Below are 23,949 nucleotides of genomic sequence, written 5' to 3'. Positions count from 1 at the left end.
CAACATTTGAGGATGAGGATTTTTATGCAACCTCCCCTTTCTGTTAATTGTTGAGTTGTTGACCATCATTCATGAGTGGATGTGACAGGACTGCAGAACTTAGATATGATCCATTGGTTATGAGATTGCCCAGTCTTAGCTGTTGCTGTTTGCTGTTTGGCAATGCAAGTAGTCCCACGTGGTAGATTTACCAGGTTCACCCCTTATTTTTTGCTGTGCTTGGTGTTGCTCTTGGCATACCATCCGACAGGCTCATTGAACCCAGGGTCAATCTGTAATCTGTGGTGTATATGTAGAGCCATTAAAGATACAGATTACAGTAGACTCCAGTCCTACTCCTGTGGATGGCCCACAGCTGGTCACTGTGGTCCCACTTCCCTATCATCTCTGTGAGGATATCCAGCAAGTACATCAAACAGCCCCAAAAAGCAGTTCACACACACTTGCCAGAAGAATGATTTGAAGATGTCGGTGTTGGACTGGGGTGTACAAAGTTAAAAATCACACAACACCAGGTTATAGTCCAACAGGTTTAATTGGAAGCAGTAACTTTCGGAGCGCCGCTCCTTCATCGGGTGATAGACTGACTATCATCTGATGAAGGAGCGTCGCTCCAAAGGCTAGTGTGCTTCCAATTAAACCTGTTGCACTACAACCTGGTGTTGTGTGATTTTTAACTTTGACCGAAGAAGAAATTCAATAGATTTTGTTTGCTCGCAAGTGGAGTGCTTTCCTTTGTAGTTTAAGTAACACTACTGTCGGGTCTATCTTACTTAGAGCTGCTTTTGTTTTCAAAGAGTAGACATCGCAGGTTTTACCAGGACCTGCATTTTCCCAATTTGGCATTCAAACAGACCATCATAAAGGAAGGGATAATCACCGTAGCAGGGATAGATCTTATAAAATGGGGTAGTGGAATCCATTTGGATGGAGCTAAGAAATAACTTAAAGGCAAGAACTTTTGATTGCTTGCAGTGTTTGGAGATTTGATTGCACCTACGCTTCCTATGCTGCTTCCTTCCTTGTTTTTGAAAGATTTCATTCCAGCAGCTCTGCAAGAGAAGCTGTCCTCAAGCTGGCAAAGAAAGTTTCTTTACAAACACTCAAACTCCACCTTTTCCAGGATTGATACCTACAAAAGTATCAAAGTGAGATACTACCGAGATGTGAGAAATCTGAAATAGAACAGGAAATACTGGAAATGTTCAGCAGGCCAGGCAGTATATCTGTGGATTTTCTATTGATTCCAGTAGGAGATGTACACTGTCTCTCACACACTCACATGCACACACACACACACACACACACACACACACACACACACACACACACACACACACACACACACTCATACTGTCACACAGTTCCTCACACACTGTGTCTCTCATACACTGTCTCTCACACACACTCTCACACTCTCTCATACTGTCTCTCACACATTGTCTCTCTCTCACACACGCACTCTCTCTCTCTCAATCTCACACATTCACACACACATATACAATCTCTCACGCACTCTCTCACACACACACAGTCTCACACACACACTGTCTCTCACACACTGTCACACTGTCTCTCACACATACACACTGTGTCTCACACTCATTCTCTCACACTCTCTCTCACACACTCTCACACACTATTTCACTGTCTCTCATACAGAGACTCTCACACACTGTCTCTCACATACCCTCACACACTATTTCACTGTCTCTCACACACTCTCTCACATGCTCACACACTGTCTCACACACTCACATACTGTCTCTCACACTTTCTCTCACACTGTCACACACTCTCTTACATTGTCTCGCTCTCCCTCACTCACTCATACACACAAACACTCTCATTGTCTCTCACACTGTCTCTCACATACTCACACATTCACATACTGTCTCACACACACTATCTCACGCACTGTCTCACACTCATTCTCTCACACACTCTCTCTCTCTCACACTGTCACACACTCTTACACTGTTTCACTCTCCCTCACTGACTCATACACACAAACACTCTCATTGTCTCCCACACTCTCTCACACACAGACTCTCACACACTGTCTCTCACATACCTTCACACACTCTCTCACATTGTCTCTCACACACTGTCTCACACATGCACACTGTTTCACACACACACATATTGTCTCACACACACTCATATTGTCTCACACACACTCATATTGTCTCACACACACCATCTCACACACATTCTCACACAGTCTCACATACTCTCACACTGTCTCTCACACACTCTCTTTCATACACTGTCTCTCACACTGTCACACACTCTCTCACACTGTCTCTCACACAGACTATCTGTCACACTATCTCTCACACACACTCACACAGTGTCTCTCACTCGCATGTATTCACACTTGCACACACACTGTGTCTCTCTCTCTCTCTCATACATTCTCACACACACACACACTCACACACTGTCTCTCCCACTGTCTCTCATATACACACACACTGTCTCTCACACATTCTCTCACTCTCTCTCACACACACACACACACTCACACACTCTCTCACAATCCCTGTCTCCCTCTCACTCACTCACACACACGCAAACATTCTCACTGTTTCTCATATTGTCTCTCACATCAGACCTACACACTGTCTCTCATATACCCTAACACACACTCTCACACTGTCTCACACACTCTCTCACACTCTCACACTGTCTCACACACTCTCTCTCACACACTCTCTCTCACACACTCTCTCTCACACACTCTCTCACACACTCTCTCTCTCATACTCTGTCTCTCTCACACACACTCTCTCACATTGTCTCTCACATACTCTCACTCACTCTCTCACTGTCTCATACACACACACACACTCTCACATGCTGTCTCTCAGACACTCTTACTCACTGTCTTTTTCACACACACACACACACACACACAGAGAGTCTCGCATACTTTCCCTCACATTGTCTCTCACAGACCCTCATACACTCTCTCACACACCCTCTCCCACTGTCTCTCACACACATGCTTACACTCTCACACACTGTCTCACACTGTCTCTCACACACAGTCTCTCTCTCTCAGACATACACACACACAATCTCACACTGTCTCTCACAGACTCTCACACTCACATTATCACTCACTCTCTCACACTCACACACAAACACACTCTCTCACATGCTGTCTCTCACGCACACACTCACACACATTCTCTCACAGTGTCTTTCACACACACCTTCCCTCACACTGTCTCTCACAGACACTCACACACACTCTCTCACACTGTCTCTCACTCTCTTTCACACACTCTTTCACAAATCTCTCACACTGTCTCTCTCACTCAGACACACTCTTACCCACTCACACACATTGTCTCACCCTGTCACACACACTCACACACAGTCTCACACTGTCTCTCACAGACTCACACACACTCACACTGTTTCTCACACACTCTCACTCTCACAGTCTCTCACACAGTCGCACACACTCTCTCACATGCTGTCTCTCACACACTTTCACTCATTCTCAGTGTCTCTCACACACAGTTTCCCACTGTCACTCACAGACTCACACACTCTCTTTCACAATCTCTCTCTCACAAGCTCTCACACTGTTTCTTACACTCACACATACTCTCACACAGTAATTTTCTGTCATGCACGCACACACGCACTGACATGCAAACACCTCCCCCCCACACACTTACACATACTCTCACGTGCTTACACTTACTCTCTCTCACTGTTACTCTCTCACTCTTGCATGTCACACCAGTCTCTTACTCGCATGCATACATGTACACACACATGTTCTCTTATTCTCACACTCACTCACCCACTCTCTCTCTCTCTATCTCTCTCTTTCACATGTCAAGCCACTCTCTCACACTCATGTGCACACCAAAGGTCTATTCAAGGAATGGAAAATCATGCCAAGGCAACTTTTATACTTTGCGCTGCTAACGGAGGTATTGATGACCCAGATTTTAGAGATGGAAAGGCTGTGTTGCTCAAAAAGAGCAATCCAACGCTTCTGGTAAAACAACATGTCTATACTTCAGCAAGAGAGGTGCAACTAAACTGGAGTTGATGTTATTTTCCATTACACAGCACAGCATCTGTCACTCACTCTAATGAGCACCAGGAAGCAACATTCTCAAAATACTAGGCAATCCAATAATTCTGACAGCCAGAGGTTCCACTGTCAAAATGTCTCAGGATTATTGCTGTGTTGGGTCTTTTGATTATAGGTGTATTTTATCAGAAGAAGAAGAATATGCAAAAACAAGCTAACTTCTGTATAACAAAATAGAAGTATGGCTTGGGCCAACATATTCAATTTGAAATACCATCCAGCTCCCTTAAGTCAATATTTTTTTCCCTCAGCATATTTCCAAATGCTACTGCACAGACAGAAAGAACTAAGACGAGCAAATTGGTCTTTCTGTCTGCAGCAGAATTCCACTGTGTATTGGCAAACACTCCAGCGGTGAGTGTCTTGCTAACTGATTGCCTGCTAAGCCACAGTACATTTAATGCTCTTCACCATTTCAAGCAAGAGATCTTCCTCAACAAACCAAAGAGATTAAAAGTAAAGATCGCACCCAGGTCAACAGCAAACCCATGGAGTGTAACCTAATGCAAGGCAGCAAATATGAAACTTATTGCTCTCTCGGCTGGTTTATGCATAGCAGCACATGCGAAAGAATGGAAATGAACTGCAGAAATGGCTCTTTTGTTTGTAATAAATAAAACCAAACTCTGAAATGTATTGTCATGGAAAGTGGCCTGTTTGTCAATACCCATGCTGTCTGCTCATTATTTCCCTCACCAAAAATCGAAACAAATTTATTTATTGTCTTTTTTCATATAAACTTGTTTAGAATGTTCTCAGCAAATGAAGCTGCAAAGGGTTTGATCGCTGAATAAAATCAATATTCAAAAAATTCAACATAATTTTGAGTTCTTCAAAAATATTTCTTTAAAGTGTTATCACTTTGATACTTAAGTTATTGCTTGGTAGTGTCACATCCACTATTACCAGATTCTTCATAAATTTGTGGTAATTCCAGTCTTGGCTATAACTACGCTTTTCTAACAGTTGTTTAAGAAAGTCAATTATTTAATGGCTTGGCTTACTTTCAGATTAGGTTGATTTTTCTGCTAAGATCGATTATTGAAAGCTTATGTTGTATCTTTATTTGTAGAAGAGACAGCTTCACATGCAGTAATCATTATTCAAATGTTTTACTTGTCAGTGTTTAGTGGTATTGCAAGCACAGAAGTCAGCTTCCAGTTAATCTTTCTTGAATAAATGCATACAAATGGATGTGAAGTTTCTAGAAGAAAAGTCAACGTTTTTGAAAAAACAACAGTCATTGGTGGGTGAAAATGATGCAGAACTAACATGAACTGAGATTATTCTCAATAGAGACTAGTAATTATAAAGTGATCCTCATCATATTTATTTTCTTTCAATCATTTTAAATACTCAGGGAGATTGCAAGATGAATACCATATTAGAGCCATATTCAAACTGAAACACAGCCTATTGTTCTTGTATATCTCATTAGTGCTGGCTCTATGCTTTGTAAGTGGTTCAGTTCTCTATGCAATTTACTGATCTCATGACACGATGTTAAAACTTTATCATTCTAGGCATGAGGAGACTCAAAATTTGTATCAGCCATATAGTGTTACTGTATGACAACTGTGTATTGTGAGTACAGCAAATGTGACAATCAAATAATTTCAACACAAGTCCCTGTGTAAGATTGGGGTTTTTGCTTTAGTTTTGATTGTAAGATCTAATTCAATTACAACTGTACAAAACTGAATACAGAAATAGGACTGACAAAGGCAATTCAAAAGGAGTATTAGTCCTGTTCACTTAGAAGACTCATTCTAGTTACAAATTGTTTCTACGAGTTTGACAAAGTTTATTGAATTTATGCTAACAGCTACAAAGAATGATGCTCAAAAGCAATAGATTCATTCAGTTCACAATGTAATAATATCAGTCTGCAGTGCCTCTGATGATGGACCATATAGTTCTTGGTCTATTGTGTTGACTGAAATTTTCTTCTATCTTTGGTCATCTCACTATGCACCGCGCTACTAAGAGTCACTGTTGATTACCGTTGCTCACCACAGTCTCTGTTCCCAATCAAAGAATATCAAATTCAATAACTTTAGGGCTTGGACTCTCCCATGTCCTAGCCCCTTCCCCCACACACCAGGTCTTGTTATCACATAAAAACTGAAAGGACTGCAGATACTGTAAATCAGAAACAAAAACTGAAATAGTTGGAAATGCTCAGCAGGTCTGGCAGCACCTGTGATTAAAAATCAGAGTTAACATTTTGGATCCGGTGACCCTTCCACAGTCCTCAGTAATAGCTATTCACCCTCCTAGCCAGACCATTACCCACTCCTTTGTCCAACTGTCTTTGGACTCTACCCTAACTTATTGTTTATTCCTTAACCTCCCCCACTCCCTGCACACTGTCTTCTGCTTATAAACCAATATTTCCTACCTACCATCAGTTCTGAGGAAGGGTCACTGAGCCTGAAACATTAACTCTGATTTCTCTGCACAGCTGCTGCCAGACCTGCTGAGGTTTTCCAACAATTTCTGTTTTAGTTTCTGATTTGCAGCAGCTGCGTTTCTTTTGGCTTTTATTTACTAATTAAATGCTGCACTTACGTATTATTTTCTCGAAGAACCCCATTTGTTGATGAAACATGATTTCCCTTTCACAAAACCATGTTGTCTCTGCCTGATTAACTTGTTTTATTTTTCTAAATCCCTTGCTATATCGTTGTTAGTAATTGTTTCTAACATCCTTCCTATTTTAGCTGATAAGCTAACTAGTCAGTAGGTTCCTGCTTTCTGTCACCATTCCTTTATGAATTTTGGAAGATTAAAGCCCATGTATCCACTATCTCATTAGCCCCTTTGTTTAAGAACCAGGGTGAAGTCTATCAGGACCCAGGAAATGTTGGCCCAAAGAGCCTGTAATTTGCTCAATGCCACTTCACAATCAGTTGTAATTTTCTAGAGTTCCTCCCTCTCTTCCATTTCCTGATTTACATCTATTTCTGTGATGTTATTTGTACCTTCCATAGTGAACATCAGCGCAAAATATGTCACATACAAAGGCAAACATTTTCCAAAAACACAGGAGGACTGGCAGCAACTGTGGAGAGAAAACAGAGTTAAAGTTTTGGTTCAGTGACACTTCTTGAGAAAAGAGTTCTCAAAGAATAGTCACTGGACTGAAATGTCAATTCTGATTAAAAAATATATTAAACTGCATGTAAAATCAAATCATATTATGATCACTGCTCCCCAAGGGTCCTTTCATTATTTGGTCATTAATAACCTTATCGCTTTCTCATTACCTGGTTTAGTGTAGCTTGCTCACAGAAATAGAAATTGCTGGAGACACTCAGCAAGTCTGCCAGTATCTGTACAGGGAACGCCTCAGCTTCCGCCTCGGAACACTTCAATCTCAGGGCATCAGTACGGACTTCACCAGTTTCCTCATTCCTCCCCCCGACCCCCCACCCACACCCCCCCCCCCCCGCCCCACCTTACCTCAGTTCCAACCTTCCAGCTCAGCACTGTCCTCATGACCTGTCCTACCTGATAATCTCCCTTCCCACCTATCTGCTCCACTCTCCCCTCTGACTTATCACCTCCATCCCCACCCCCATTCACCCATTGTACTCTTTGCTACCTTCCTCCACCCTCCTCTCTGACCTATCACCTCCATCACCACCCCCATTCACCTATTGTACTCTTTGCTACCTCCCCCCCATTTATCTCTCCACCGTGAAGGCTACCTGCGTCTGTTCCTGATGAAGGGCTTTTGCCCGAAATGTCAATTTTCCTGCTCCTCGGATGCTGCCTGACCTGCTGTGCCTTTCTAGCACCACTCTGATCTAAATTTTCGTTTCCAGGATCTGCAGTCCTCACTTTTGCCTCTGTAGAGAGAAAGCAGAGTAAATATTGAGTTAAGTGACCCTTCTTCAGAAGTCCGCTTTCTTATAAAAGTTATACATAGAAGAATATAATTAACTGCTGTGGCTTACTCCAATCACTTTTGAGATCAACTTCTTTTTCAAAATTATTTTGTTAATGCTGAAACTATTTTAAGCGTTTGAAGTATTAGTGTTTTGTTCTATAGATGTGCTAGAGATGGGAATTCTCTCTGACATGAGCGTTGTAAAGGAGTGCCGTTGGAATTAATGGGATTGTATTTTACCACATGTTTTAAAATCTTTAGATTTGTGCTATATGTAAATAGCATCGTTATTCCAGTTCAATTTTTACTTCCTATGTGCACTGAGTGTCTAATTTATTGTTAAAACCAAATTTGCAGCATCGTATGCTTGGGTTTCAGTGAAAGACCATCTTGTTAAAGCCAAAAAAAAATCCCCCAAAAAATATAATATATCTAATCAGAATTCAGTCTGGAATCTGACTTGTTCAGTAATAATATCTACTGGGATCGTAAGTAGGAAATCCATGAACAGTTTTAGCAAACTTCTTTTTTCAAAGAACCAGATTTATTTTAGAAACAGCAACAATTAAACTTTAGGAAATTATGCTCTCAAACTCACGTTAAGGAATCGATAAAGTGAGTACTTTAATAAAGTAAACAATATTAACTGATTAGGAAAAAAAAACAATGAGCTATGGATGCTGGAAATCAGGAAGAAAAACAGAAATTGCTGGGAAAACTCAGCAGGTGTGGCAGCATTTGTGGAGAGAAGGGTCATTGGACCCAAAATGTTTATTCTGTTCTCTGGCCACAAATGCTGCTGAATCTCAGTAGTACCAGAATCCAGATCTAATAATAAATTATGATTTGTCATATGTTTTATCAAGTAGACTTGATAAAAGTGAGTGGTGATCTGAGAATGTTCCATTGGCTCCCCTGGAGTTTGGACTAGTGAGTCCCTGTTACCCACTTCTTATTTATCGAATGTCAAAACAAAATTCTCTATACTCTTCAGCTTCAATCACCAATACCCAGTTAATCAGTATTAATCATTTATGTTTCTGAAGTACTGATTCTTATGCTAAAAAAAATGGGATAGACTTCTTCCCTTCCTGGCATGGTTTAAGTACAGCAGTGTGTCAGTGATGTGCTCACCAGAGCATACTTCAGATTCTAATCTTCAGAGACAATCTGTCAAGGAAGAAGCCGCTGAGCTGGTAGAGAGAGCAGATGAAAGCCTTGCTAGAACATCCTCTGAGGCTTCAGTGCCTTCCTGCTCCAAAGTAGAGGTGGAGCACTTTTCTCTTCCTGACAGAAGTTGACTAGATGCTTGCACATCATTGAAGAGGAAGAGAGGGAATTATTTCTTGAAGATGGGCAAAAGCTTATGAAGATTAAGAATGAATTAACACTAGCAGTGATGATAACAATGTAACACAACACAAGATAGTCTAGTTGGTTTGTATCGCATTGTGTTCTATGCTGCTGGGTGTTCCTGGAGATAGAGTCATGACCTAGGCTGCAATAGGACTTGCAACCTGGACGCCAATTGCATCCTGAGTCTTGACTGTATCTCCGGGTGACTAGGAGATATGTATGGGTTAAATAAAGAGTAGCGCTCCCTCTACTTTATAACAGTCTGATGGTTGAATAATACCTGGGATGTTTTGTGTTATGGCCCATTGAGCCAGGCTCAGATTTGCTCACGTTATGACCACCAGTACTTTGCTTTCCTATACTGGGTCAGATTTGAACCCAGCTGCAAGGTGCATTTTTCTGATTCATCTCAACCAGAATCTATGATTCCTCCAACTTCACTGTGATTCTGCATTTAACGTTTAATCAATATTTATTATTATTCACTGAACTAACACTCAGACATACAGCTTTGTGTATCTCATTCCCAAAGCTGGGTAAACAGTATTTTCCAAGCTCCTTGGTTTTCCACAGTACTTCCTAAGTTGCACACAAACTGAATCCAGGAATAAATGGGTTAAATGAGTGGGCAATAATTTTGTAGATAGAATATAATGTGGGGAAATATGGACAGGAGACAGGAGACACTTTAGACAGGAGAATGGAAAAACAGCTTATCATTTAAATCGAGAGAAATTGCAGACTCTGAGGTACACAGGGATCTGGGTACCCTGCTACATGAAACACAAAGATAATATGCAGGTGAGCAAGTGATTAGGATGGTAAATTGAATAGTATTATAGAATCGGTACAGTGCAGTAAGAGGTCATTCAGCCCACTGTGTCTGCCTACTGCATCCCACCCAGACACATCCTCTTGACCCCACCCCCATAACCTTACATTTCCCATGGAATACTCATCCAGCATGCACATCCCTGGACGTTACGGGGCAATTTAGCATGGCCAATCCACCTAACCTGCGCATCTTTATAGACTGTAGGGATAAACCAGAGCAGCTGGACGAAACTCACATAGACACAGGGAAAGCATGCAAACTGCAACAGACAGTCACCCATGGCAGGAAACAAACCCAGCCCCTAATGGTGTGAGGCAGTAGTGCTAACCACTGAGCCACCATGCTGCCCAATATTGTTGAATATTGATGCTTATTGGGGAACCTATTATAAATTTTGCGGCAAGGATTGCTACAATTGTACAGAGCTTTGTTGAAACTACATCTGAAGCACTTAAAAGTGCACAGTTTTGAAGGGATAATTGCATCAAAAGCAGTTCAAATAAGATTTACTGAGGGGGTGGGCAACTACTTTATAAGTAAAGGTTGGGCCTGTATACACTTGCCTTTTGAATAATGAAAGCTGATCTTATCAAGGTGTACAAGATCCTGAGGGGAGTTGACAAGGTGGAATCGAAGAGGGTTCTCTCTGTAGTGAGAGACTAGAGCTAGGAGACAGAGTTTCAAAACAAGGGAATTCTTATAAGGTAAGGAGAATGATTCCTCTCTGAGTGTTATTTGTCCCTTCCCCAGAGACCAGTGGAGGCAGGATGGTTGAATATCTCTAAGGTGTTGAGTCAGGTAGATTCTTGATTGACCAGGATGTCAAAGGATATCATTTGTTGGGACAGAGTTATGCACCAGTATGAGGCGCCATTCCTGGCTTGCAACATCTGAAGTGCTGAGCAAGTAAGTTTTAACCATAGCTCCAGAGCCTTAAAAGCTGGAATGTCCTGGTAGTGTAGAGCAGGAAGGGTTCCACAGAGCCTGGTTGTGTAATTAGTGAGGCGGAGAGTGGAAAATCACATGGCCATCTGAGTCAGGCTTCCTGAATCACACCGAACAAAACATTTTCACTGAAAAGTTTACCCATAGTGTGATTACAGAGAAGTGAACTATGTTTTATGTTCTAATACAGAGTTTTCATTTTTTGATTTGGGATTCATCATCAAGGCTAGCATTTACTGACAATTTCTCATTACATCAATAAGTGTCGGTGGTCTTCTTTTCTAAATACTGCGGTCCATGTCATAAATTACACTCTCGCAATTACGTTATATAGATCATTCCACTATAATGCGCGTTCCATCAACGCAAATTCACTGTAATTCGATTGACGAATTGGGGGATGCTGTTTCTAAAGCGTAAGTTTTTAAAGCGCGTGTTTGCGATTGCATTGCGAACGCTTTAAGTGCTGTTTGTAAAGCATGATTTTTCTCTCACGTGGCGTTGTGCAACAACACAGCCACCACATTATAGAAGAACTGACTGTATAGGGGATTTTAAGAGCGGGGAGGAACAGTCAATAGTGTGTCAATTATGGCTTAGTCAGTTGAGTGTCACTTGTTTGGGAACTTGGAGTGATAGTATTCTCATGCTCTTTCAAATGATGGAAGTTGAAACGTTGGAAGATAAATGATGTGCTGGCTAATTAAAACATTATTTGTGTATGTTTCCAAAAACATTAATTGTGAAAAATGCATGAACATTTTGGCTACAGGCAGTGAACAAGGAAACTCTGTGTCACTTCACTTGTGAGTCTGTGGAAAGGGGTTTGTTTTCGATCTGTATATTTTCACAGGCTTCTTATTCTTGAAAATATATTTTATAACATAATTTGTAAGTATAAGTTTGGGTGACTGAGCATAGATAATTACAACATTATCAGATCTTTGGATGTAAAGGTGTATGATGTAGCTTGAGTTGTTAATTCTACTGTAGGTATCTAACTGATCAGATCTTATTTTCCGCTCTGCTAGATTTCATTATACTGTTAGCATATATTTAAGCCACTCAAACTCATGGAAATTAGTATTATGCAAATCACCTCATTGAACCATCAAAATTATTTATTTGACCCAGGCACGTGACACTTATTGTTCCGCCATTGGCAGTGAAAGCTAAACAACGTTGGGGAAAACAACACAAGCCCTGGGGTGGCAGGAGTGGAGGCCGGACCGGAAAATTATGGGTGGGATTACGGCAGGATGGCTTTCTGATGCAATCTGACCACCAGAGGGTCCTCCTTTGGAGGAGATTAGAGGGCATGTTGGAAATTTGCTAATCACAGGATGCTTTCCTTGCTCCATGTAGAGGTAATCTTTTGGAATGGTTTGTCTGCTTGAAACCTCTAAATCATTTAATTGCTTTCATCCTCCATTTTGAAGTACCTTCTTAATATCCTAACTGTCTTCTAATTGAATGGCATGCTGGGAAAATCACTGCCCTGGGCCTTTTTCCTGACAAGTGTGAGCTCAGGACTTCTCTTTGCTTCTGTTCTGGAGGTCCTGAAACCCCAGGAATCTCCTGCCAAAGGAGTCGATATATTTTGTTATTAAATGCAGTAAAGGAAGAATGTATGCTAAGCAGCAAAATCTTTCCAACTGCTACATTAGAATGCAAAGGCATGACCTCGAATCATTAGAAGGATGAATTGTTACTCTGACATCCACAGAGATGTTAATGACTGTTGCAAGGAAATTCATAACCTTAAAGATTCTGCAAGCTGTTAATTGGAGCACAGCAGAAAGATCGAAACTGCAGCAATTGGCTGTAAAAGATCATCAAGTAATTACTGGCAAGGCTAAAGAAAATAATTGTGCAGACTTTACAACTGAAGTGTGGCAGCTCATTTCGGAGGAAGCTGCAGAGTCTAATTTTCATGTTGGGATCATCATGAATTTACACACCAATTTTTTTTTTACAAATTTTGTTGACTTGTGGCTTTTATTGAGTGAGACAGACATTAGCAAATAGACTTAATGGCAGGGGTCATTTGTACCTGCCGTCCACCTCACTTTGCAATTTCTGCTGGATATGCCTGCTCCCCTGCAGGTAGAAAGCTCTTTAATGACCAGATGACATGCGACACAATTTTGGTCATTTCTGCTCCACTGCATGCCGTGGCAAAGCCAATTAAACAAAAAGACGTTCTCATGATTACACTTGTGTTTGCCATCTCTCTATATCTGGATTGATTTCCTGATGGCTGTGTAGGCGGCAGTGTCATCAGGAACTGATAATCCCCTCTTTCACTATACATATAACTCTGGCATAAGCTTACTCACTCTGAATAACGCAAATGGATTTTGATATGAAATTGTGGCTCAGGGGGACTGGGCATGTGCAAGGAAGCACTAGTGTTCTGTAGCACCTCAGAAACAGAGATCCTTTGTTCAGATCCAGTGCACCTGCTGTTCTGCCAATGGCAGCACAGTGAACAGCTACCAATTCCTCACATGCTGCCTACTTCCAGTCTGCAACTGAGGACCTGTGCAATATTACGATATCATTAGACTTTCCATCTGTCAGGTCATCAATTCTGTTCTGTTTCAAAATTTGAGTCTTCCTTCTTCCCGACATTCCCTCACTCCCAATGGAAGGTCCTTTGAATTTATCCCCTTTCCTAACAAGGGTCAGTGAATGAGCGGGAGCTGGAGCTGGTGTCTTTACCAGGATTTTCCAGACCTGGGCAGAGGAAAAGGTGTGGGGAGGTGCAGTGACCTCACTTCAAGTTGGCAGCAGGACCTGGAACTTCATTTGGTGAGCAGCAGGGACCCTGGCCTGCCCTCCTATAAGGGGAAGCAGCCCACCCTGAACAGCAGCCAGTCCATTTGGCACCCTGCAACTCAGAGAGCTGATGTTTTGTATTCCAGCCCTCTCAAGATAAAGGCCAGCATTCTAGGAGCTACCTAATTTTGTGCTTATCCACTAATTTTTCAAGCTTTTTGTATTTGAACCTCTAGATCTCCCTGCTCATTCATCGTCTTTATTAAGGAAATATTTTGACCTCAGTTTCTTAAGTCCAAAGTACATGGCCATCCTATTTTTCACCATGGACTCCATCTTACCACAATTCTGTTTTTGACTTTCCAGTTCAGTCTCACTGTGCCGTCCAGCTTAATGCTGTCAGAGATCTCCTATCCCTTCATCACCTACATTTATGAACATATGTGAAAATCTCTTTTGCTAGTACAGATCTTTGGCAGGCGCCACTAGTTGCACCATTCCAATTTGAATACATAATCATTCTGCACCCTCACAGTCTCTTACTCCCTGCTTCCTTATTCAAGCTAAGAAGTACCTTAAATTTCATGTACGCTCATTTTGGCTGCATTACCTTCAATGGAATCTTTTTGAATGTGTTCTAGTTGTCCACATAGAGAACATCCATTTTTATTCCCTTATTTACAGCATTAGTTATTGCGTTAAAATATTCAACTATGTTCATCAATATGATTTATCCTTCACCAATCCATGGTGCCTTTCTTTCTCTCTCATATTTGTCCAGCTGCTTCTCCAACACCTAAGATGAGGTGCAATTTTCTGCAGATAAGCAGTTGGAAGAAAAAGATCATTGTCTTCGACTCCCATCACAAACTTCATACCCATTGACACCATTCCCACTTCCACGACCACTGAGTCAGGCTTCACCTACTGGTTCACTACCTCGACATTTTAGCCAACCCTCTGCGAAGCTTTTGTCCTTTTATCCTCTTCATGACAAAGATCGCCTCTTTCCATCCACACACCCTTCAACAGCTACTTCTCACTATCTACCGCTGAAACCCTGACTTACATATCTGTCATTCCAAACCTGCCAATTGTAACGCCCCACAACACTTGAAAATTCTCACTCCCCCTGTTAAAATCTCTTTATATTTGACACTTTATCCCAGAAGCCTATTCTCTATCTTCATTTCAGTATTGCACCTAAGATATTAAGCATTAGAGTGTAAGAAGCTCATTTAAGAAATGTTTAATTGAAACTTCACACTTCAGCACAGTTAACAGTTGACTTCCACTCCAAATTCCTTTGTTATGAGTTAAGAGTTTTCCTGATGATATTAAAATGCAGCAAAAAAGGCATCAGAGTACATTTTGGGAAAAAATAGTAAAAACTTTACTTGGAAATCCCATTTATTGTTGATCATTGCTGCGCAGTCACTGCTTGAGACTAAATGACAATCAAATTTTGTTTGCAATTGAGCAGGTTTCCAAGATTAATTAAACAAGTGGACAGAATGTCTAATATTGGCAGGAAGCAGTCACCTTACTGTGTCAGATCATGTTTTTAAGCCAGTGACTTTTTAGCACAGTAGGTTTGAGCTAGTGCATGGTGTTAATCAAATAAATGCTTCCTGAAGCTGAACTCGCTGTGGTATTTGTCAGCAGATAAAGTTCACTGCATCTCATTCGAAATAGTGGATCTATTGATTTTGTCACAGCTGACTGCCTGATTCGAGGTTTGTATAACACCAGGCTTTTCTCAAATATCCACTGAGGGAACAAATGTCAGCAATGGTGCAATTAGATTTAGGGAGCAGTGATGGATGTTATTCTTGGTATACTTACTGGGAATGACATGGAAATGGGAAACACCTTAAAATACAGCTAGGTGATCTTTTGCTGGTGAAGCCTGGCTTCACACTTCAGACCATAATTTAAAGTTCTCAGTGCACATTCACTGGTCACTTGTTCTACTCCACAGATCCTGTCTCTTCCAATCAGTTTCAGCTGTCATCATTTGCCTACATCACTTATTTTTAAGTGCCAGCTTTATTTTGTTGCTTTTTTTTGTCGATTAACCTTTAAGTGATTTTATAATTAGAGGACTTTAAGCTATGCTAAAATGCACAAAGTACTGGAAGATTTGAGTAACGTGAGATATTTTATCGTGAGCCCCGTGTTGAGTAAAATGACAACTGCTTTTCAAAAGCTATGAGTAGCTTACAGGCAGCAGTAACATTTTTGTGCATTTAAGTTAATGCTCCACATCGACTGACAGGTTCTTCAGGCCTATCTATCAACTAGCTTGCCCACTGCCAAATGTTTGGTCTAAGTCAGGTCATGCATTTAACAGCATATTTATTATGTCTGTCTTTGACACTGATTCTCCCAGATTGTTGGTGATCAGTGTCATCTTTAACAAACTGTGCACCACCTTGCCTTCTATTTGGTTCAAGGCAGTAAACTGTTAATACCAAGTCTCAAACACTTAGGCAGTTGATGCATTTGAAGTGCCAAATTGCAAACACTTAAGGCAGACGATAACCTTGAACATGCCAGCTCAATTAGATTTGTCACAATAGCTCGACTCAAATTGACCCCAGCTTGTTGACTTCAAAGATGAACAAGAAACATGGTGCGTGAGATCTTTTGAAAATTATTTCACCACTCCAGTTTTGGGCGGAAGTAGTTTTGCTTTTCCTTTGTTTGCTCATCTGTCTCCTTAAGGGCCAATCCAAGTGAAATTCCCCTCCCTGCACCACTCAGAGACAGCCCTTAAAGAACTACCGTTGCTATATTCAGAAAGAAAACTTTTTTTTCTATTGGTGTTGCCATTCCAGCTGCACAGTTTTCTTCTTTTAAAACCTTTTTGGTCAGTAAAATGTCCTTGGGCTACTGCTGAGTTTGAACTTTGTATCGACTTTGGAAGACACTGCTGCATTATCAAGTATTAAACTTAGCAGAATATTGTAAGATTTGAGAAGCAGGTTAAAAAGGAACAAAGCCTCCATGTCTGTAATCCTTTTATTATAAAAGACTTGTCTTCTGAAAAGCTTTGACTTACAGGATCATTCCTGTTGAACGGTATCTTCCTCATCCCAAAGAAAATATAGGATACACCATCATGAAAACATGCTAACCATGGCTTAGTGGTAACACTGTGGCTTCTGAATTAAATAGTTGTGTATTCCATCTGACTTCAGTCACTTAAGTAGGTAATCTAGGCTGTTACTTTTTACAACAAGTACTGCATTCTGAATGAGATGTTGAAATTGAAGTCCCATTTGCCCTCTTGGTAAAATAGACTCGTACAGTGTAGAAGCAGGCCACTCAGCCCATCAAATCCACTCTGCCCTTCCGAAGAGCATCCCACGACAGGCAACAGGCAGCTTAGTGCCTGGCATCGCTGCCTCACAGCACCAGGATCCCAGATTTGATTCCAGCCTTGGGGCAACTGTCTGATTGGAGTTTGCACATTCTCCCCGTGTCTGCGTGGGTTTCCTCCCAGTGCTCTGGTTTCCTCCCATAATACAAAGATGTGCAGGTTAGGTGAATTGGCCGTACTAAATTCCCCTGAGTACTCAGGGATGTGTACACTAAATGCATTAGTCAGGGGAAATGTCAAGTAATAGGTGTAGAGGAGTGAGTCTGGGTGGGATACTCTTCGGAGGGTTGGTGTGGAACTGTTGGGCCAAATGGCCTGTTTCCACACTGTAGGGATTCTAATTCACACCCAGGTCCAATGTTGCACCAAAATGTTCAAGGAAGAGCAGAATAATTGGCCCTACTTCCTGTCAAATATTTATCCCCCAACCAATATCACAGAGACCGATTATCTGGTGATTTGTGCCTTGTCAGAGCTTGCTATGCATAAATTAGCTGCTACATTACAACAGTGACTATGCTTCCGAAGTGCTCAATTGCCTATGTAAAGCTTCAGGATGTCCTGAAGTCTTGGATAATCTCTATGTAGGCACCATAATCTCTATGTGGTTCTTACTCCCTTGTGTTCTTGGTAACATATGAAAATTTCTTTACACCAAAGAGCTGGGATGACCATGTTCAGGTGAAGAGCACTAACAACACACCCAAACAGCCATCAAACCCTACTGGAGAGCTGACTCAATGGTTTCAATTTAGATGAAAATGGGTTGGCGTTTCTGAAATTTGTTTGAGTCCAAAACATCCAAAACAAATGAACAGGAGCATTGGCATTGATTGAAGCAAATAGCTCACTCCTTATTGTATCACGGTGATTTCACTCTCCTGAAGTTATTTTATCAAGGCTGGTTCACTCCCACTGTCAATGTACAATACTCTATGAGCTCCACAAGCGTGGGGCTTACTTGAGCCAAGCTATGCTACTAATTACCGAAACATGAATCCACTTATTTCACAAGTTTGGGGTGGCCTTTGTTGCAGTTTGGAAAGGAAATCTACTGAAAAATGTCTTTTACACAAGGAGAGGAAAAACGGTGACTCACTGTGAGACATGGGAAAGGATAATTGCTTCCCATCTGTTTACAGAAGGAAGACTTTCATTTTTTGTAGGTTTACACAAGGTAAGTGGCACCAAGACAGGTCATTCGGCCCATTCATGGCCTGCTGTTTGTTTTTCTCAGTTCTTATTGCAAGCAGGAGGTGGAGTGGTCCATTCAACCTGTTGAGTGTGCTCGGCTATTCAATAAGGTAATGGCTGATCTTTTACCTTAACTCTACATTCCAATTTCCAAGCTTCCATTCCTCTTGATTCCCTTCTTGTCCCAAATCAATGTGTAATCCTGAATATCATAAATGATAGAGCATCCTAGTGGAGGGAATGAATTCAAAAGATTGAACAACTCTTTTATTGAAGAAATTTCTCTTTGTCATCCTCTTGGGACAGCACCTTATCGTGAGACTGTGATCCTGAGTTCATGACCGCTCAGCCAAGGCTGCTGTGATAGCACATTCTGAACACAACAGTTTCCAGCTAGAAGGACAATGCCAATGCCAACACCACCACATGGAAGCTCCACCTTCAACCTGCAGCATAACCTTAACTTACAACTACATCTCAGTTCCTTCACTGTCACTGGGTCAAAATCATGAAACTCCCTTCCTAGAGAGATTGTGGGTGTCTTTACATCCAAAGGACTGCAGCAGTTCAAGAAGGCAGTTCACCATCACTATCTCCAGTGAAGCTAAGGGAAGTCAATATCTGTTTGTCTAACCAGTGAGGCCTGCTTTCCATTCATAACTAAAAGTATTTTTAAAAAGACAGATAAAACATCCATATAGTATTTACCTTCCTTGTCAACTTAACATGTTTCACAATGATTGCCTCTCATGCTTCTTGGTGGCACGGTGGCTCAGTGGTTAGCACTGCTGCCTCACAGCACCAGATCCCAGGTTCAATTCCAGCCTCTGGTGACTGTTTGTGTGGAGTTTGCATTTTCTTTCTATGTCTGTGTGGGTTTCCTCCCACAGTCCAAAGATGTGCAGGTCAAGTGATTTGGCCATGCTAAATTGACCATAGTTTAGGTGTATTAGTCAGAGGGAAATGGATCCAGATGATTTACTCTTCGGAGGGTCGGTGTGGACTTGTTGGGCCAAAGGGCCTGTTTCCACATCGTAGGCAATCAAAAAATATGCCTGAGACTATAGGCTTGAGACTCTTCAATCTTTCCTCCACAGGAAAACCTACGCATTCCAGGATTTCCAAAGTACTTTAAAGTTAATGAAGTGTTGTCACTATTGTAGAGTAGATTAGATTCCCTACATTGTGGAAACAGGCCCTTTGGCCCAACTAGTCCATACCAAACCTCTGAAGAGTAACCCACTCAGACCCATTCCCCCTAACTAATGCACCTAACTCTATGGGCAATTTAGCATGACCAATTCACCTAACCTGCATGTCTTTGTGACTGTGGGAGGAAACCGGAGCACCCGGAGGAAACGCACACAGACACGGGGAGAATGTACAAACTCCACACAGACAGTCGCCTGAGGCTGGAATCGAACCTAGGTGAGACAGCAGTGCTAACCACTGAGCCACCATGCCGCCCCTAGATCATATCTAGTTGTTGTATATATGTTGAGGGTGAACAGTGAGATCCTTGTCCCCTTTCTAGCTGTCCATAAACAAACAGAGAGGAAGACCTTATTCAATCATGGGGCTATGGGCATTGCTGGACAGGTCATCATGTATTACCCATTGCTAATTGTCCAGAGGTTCTCAAGCCTAAGCAAGTCCTTTTCCTGAACCCAACATCAACCATTTTCATGTGTGTAGGCAAGGGGGACGTAGTTTGCATGCTCGTGGTTCTCAGAGACAGTTGTACAGGAGTCCACCTGCCTTCAAACAGGCACAATTTTCATTCAGGAAATGTATAAAACATGACTCATGAATTTTAAACATCTGAGAAAAAGATCTAAAATTGCATCATTTGGTGAGGTAGGTAACCTTCTTGAGAACTAAGGTCTTTGTAGATGGATCCAGGGACCCCTTTGATAGATCTCAGTTGTCTTTGGGAGTAATCGAGACCTCGTGGGATTTTTAAAAGTGGAGATGAATGTATATGAAAATAGACTCACGAGGACTATTAAGCTGTCAAAGCATTTTGAATGCAAAACTCTTTACATTTGAGGAAAAAAGGACACATTGCAGTTGGGGTAAAAAAAAAGTGCTTGCAATTTCACAAAGCTGTTTGTTGAGATATCTCTTGGGGATATTATGACTGCAGTTGACAGTCTAACATTATCACAGTGAGGGACTTGTAAATTCACATTTTATTTACAGCTCCAAACCTTTGATGTAGAGCTATGAAGGCAAACCTGTGTAAAGGATTAAATGCTTGAATTAACCTGTGGGGTTGGTAGAAGGGTATAGGTTGGCATGCAGGGTATGAGCATCCTCAGGGATATAGGGTGAAATGGGATTACAGCTGGGATGTAGGCTAAAGATCACTAAAGTAGGTCTTTCACACAGCCTTTGTCCACATGGAATCCAAGCATGATAGGCCCATTATTAATTCCCCACTACTGCTACTCCCTTACATGGAGTGAAAATCCAGCTCCCAATGCTGCCTGATTTCTAGTATCTCCAAAAGTATAGCATTACCAAGGAATGCTCTAATGTGTTAGCCTGAGTTTTGTGCTCAAGTCACTGGAGAGGGGGCGTGGGACTTGGCGTCAGCGACTTTCTGACTCAGAAGTAAGGATGCTACTACTTTGCCAAAGCTCAGTAACAACTCTCTGACAGCTCCTCCGACCTCATCTTCATCAATGAACAGCACCTCCTCGATGTGTCTTTTATAAGCAGCATGAATGAATTCTCTCAAAAGAGACAGTTAAAGTTAAGAGAAATTATCATGAGGAATTTTGGTTAGCAGCATGAGACAAAGTAAGGATAATACAATAGGCTGGCACTTTACTTAGCAGGTGGTGTCCTGGAAAAAAAATCTGTGGGAGGGCTGCAGCTATTTCATTGCAGTCATGAATATTGTAAAGGTAAAGTTGCCATTGTCCTAGAGAACCACAGGGCTGTTCTATCATTTGGGAAAGAGACGATAGGTGCTGGTTTAACTTGAAGCTCACCCTGCCTCAAGTGAGGGGCCAGCTACAGAAGGTGGGACCTTCTTGGTAACTTCAGCTGAGGTGAGAATGGCTTGCATGGCTGAATTGAAAGCTATTTGTTGAGATTTGCTTGGGGGTCAGTTAGCTCAGTTGGCTGGACCATGGTTCGTAATGCAGAGTGTCGCCAACAACATGGGTTCGATTCACGAACTGACTGAGGTGACCACGAAGGACTCTCCATCTCAACCTCCCCTCGGCTGAGGCATGGTGACCCTCAGGTTAAATCACCACCCATCGTGTCTCTCCCTAATGAGAGAGCTTCCCTATGGTCTGGTAAGACTATGCCAACTTTACTTTTTACTCAAATTGGTCTCGACACAAAACTAGGTGGTGTTACAAGCAATGGAGATTAAAAGGAGCAGTTAGGCAAGGTTAGATGAAGCTGGTTTAGCCAAGGAGTTTAGAACTAGTAGGCTGTTAGATACTAAACAAAAAAAAAAGAACTGTGGATGCTGAAAATTGAAGACTAAAAAAGAAATTGCTAGAAAAATTCAATAGGTTTGGCAACACCTGTGGAGAGAAGTCGGAAGAAGGGTCATTGGACCCAAAACATTAATTCTATTTTCTCTCCACAGATGCTACCAGACCTGTTGAGTTTCTCCAGCAATTTCTGGTTTTGTTTCCGGTTGTTAGGTGACTGGTCGACAATAATCTTGTTGAATAATGGACTGGGCTTGAGGGATGAAGTGACCCTATTTTTGCCCTCTGTTCCTGTCTTTTCTCCATAACCTTCAAACTTACTATCCTCCAGCAGAGCATAGCTTGCTCCTTCTCAAGATCTACAAAGTGATTCCATGTCGCTTTGACTTCCACCACCATCTCTTTCATCATTTAGTCTCGACCACTGTCCACCCATCACCCTCTCGCTGCCACCTCCATATTTGTCTGAAGCTTGTCAAAGCTAATTTTTCTCTCCAATTCTAATGAAGAACCAATGACCTGAATTATTAATTTTATTTCACATTATGTGTGGATGCTGCCTGACCTACTGAGGATTTAGAGAATCCTCTTTTTTTGTACATTTCAGCTTAGTTCTAACTGGTTGTGATTAAACTCTGCCCCTTTCAAACATTATGTCAAGGAAGCTGGTAAGAAACCTGCTTGCCTTAGTGTGATGTGTCATTATACCAAGCATAATCATTTTAATAAAGCAACTCAGTGCCTCCTTATTCCATATTCAATGGAGGTAAGATTTAATATGATTGAAACTCAGATGACCAATTACTGACTATACCAGGACAACAACCACCAAATGAGATTTGTCTTTCATGTAAAAGCCACAGCTTCCAGCTCATGAGATGACAATACTCCAAATGGAGATGGCTAAACTACTGCTGCATTTAGGACAGCTTGATTGGCCGTATCCCTATGTTGTCATGCCTGGCTACACATGTCTGCAGTTATCGGAGTTGTCCAATGACATCCGTGTATTGGTGACAGTGTGAACAGAGGTGTAATTAGGTTTCACCATAGTAGACAAACAGAAAGATCATTTCTCATCCAGCAATAAAGATTAAACCACGCAAAGACTTCAATATTTGCAAAAGAGTATATGGTATTCACCCCAGTGAATTTCTCACAACTGACTTATGTGTTTCAGCCATATCCCAAGTCAGATTCTGTAACTTGCATCTTCTACAGTGCCAGGCACTTTGTAACTTCTGGCAGTGATTCAGTGGAATTAATTCCTTCAATTTTTATTTTCTCTTAGTAAGAGAATACTTGAGTCAAGGAGACCGAGGCTATTAAAAAATAATTCAGAAGAAATAAGTGACCATTTTTCAAATGTGTTCTCAAGTATTGGTTATAAAACTACCGCATACTGCTGTAATGATAAAGCAAATAATTTCACAATGTTACACTGCAGTTGATTCATGAAGTGACCACAGAACTGTAAAATTAAAACATACCTTTAAGCAATGGCCAATTTACATAATGGACCTAATTAAAAGCAAAGAACTTAATTAGTTGGTCAGTTCTGTCAAGGGGCTTATGTGAATTTATCAGGAGAGAGGCCTTGCAGTTGAGCACCTACCTGAGTAAGAAATTTGAGAAGTTTTACCGAGTGCAGAAAAATAACTTGTTAAACGAGAGTTATTGCCAATTAGCAAGTCAGGAAACACACAGCCGGTCAGGCAACATCCGAGGATTCCTGATGAAGGAATGTAGTATGTCAGGCTAACAGGATTCCTAATGATGTGGGGTGCCATCAATGATGAAGATGTGTCTCTTCCTACCCTTCTCACAATGGGATAATATGACAGAACTGAAAATGCCACCACTCCATGAACGTCCAGTAGATGTGTGACAATGGCAAAGAAAATCCAGTCAGTGAGGCCCACTACCCTGAAAGCGGTCACAACATGTCCAGTGTTATCCAGTGAACCATGTCCACCA

General features: G+C 41.5%; 1 protein-coding gene across 4 annotated transcripts in view; it reads left to right on the top strand.

Moving 5' to 3' along the window:
* kcnt2 (potassium channel, subfamily T, member 2) overlaps positions 1–23,949 on the top strand; it is a 686,368-nt gene that overhangs the window by 550,982 nt on the left and 111,437 nt on the right. Inside the window, exon 24 of one of the 4 annotated variants that reach the window (XM_060829715.1) lies at positions 11,172–11,181. The exons of the other annotated variants lie outside the window; for them this stretch is intronic. Within the exon in view, the coding sequence (XP_060685698.1) occupies positions 11,172–11,181 (10 nt within the window). The remainder of the gene's footprint in view (positions 1–11,171; positions 11,182–23,949) is intronic. 4 annotated transcript variants of the gene reach the window in all.

The sequence above is a fragment of the Hemiscyllium ocellatum genome, chromosome 9, assembly GCF_020745735.1.
Source record: "Hemiscyllium ocellatum isolate sHemOce1 chromosome 9, sHemOce1.pat.X.cur, whole genome shotgun sequence".
Classification (NCBI taxonomy): domain Eukaryota; kingdom Metazoa; phylum Chordata; class Chondrichthyes; order Orectolobiformes; family Hemiscylliidae; genus Hemiscyllium; species Hemiscyllium ocellatum.
The sequence above is the reverse complement of the archived record's forward strand: the minus strand, read 5'-3'. Positions and strand labels throughout refer to the sequence as shown.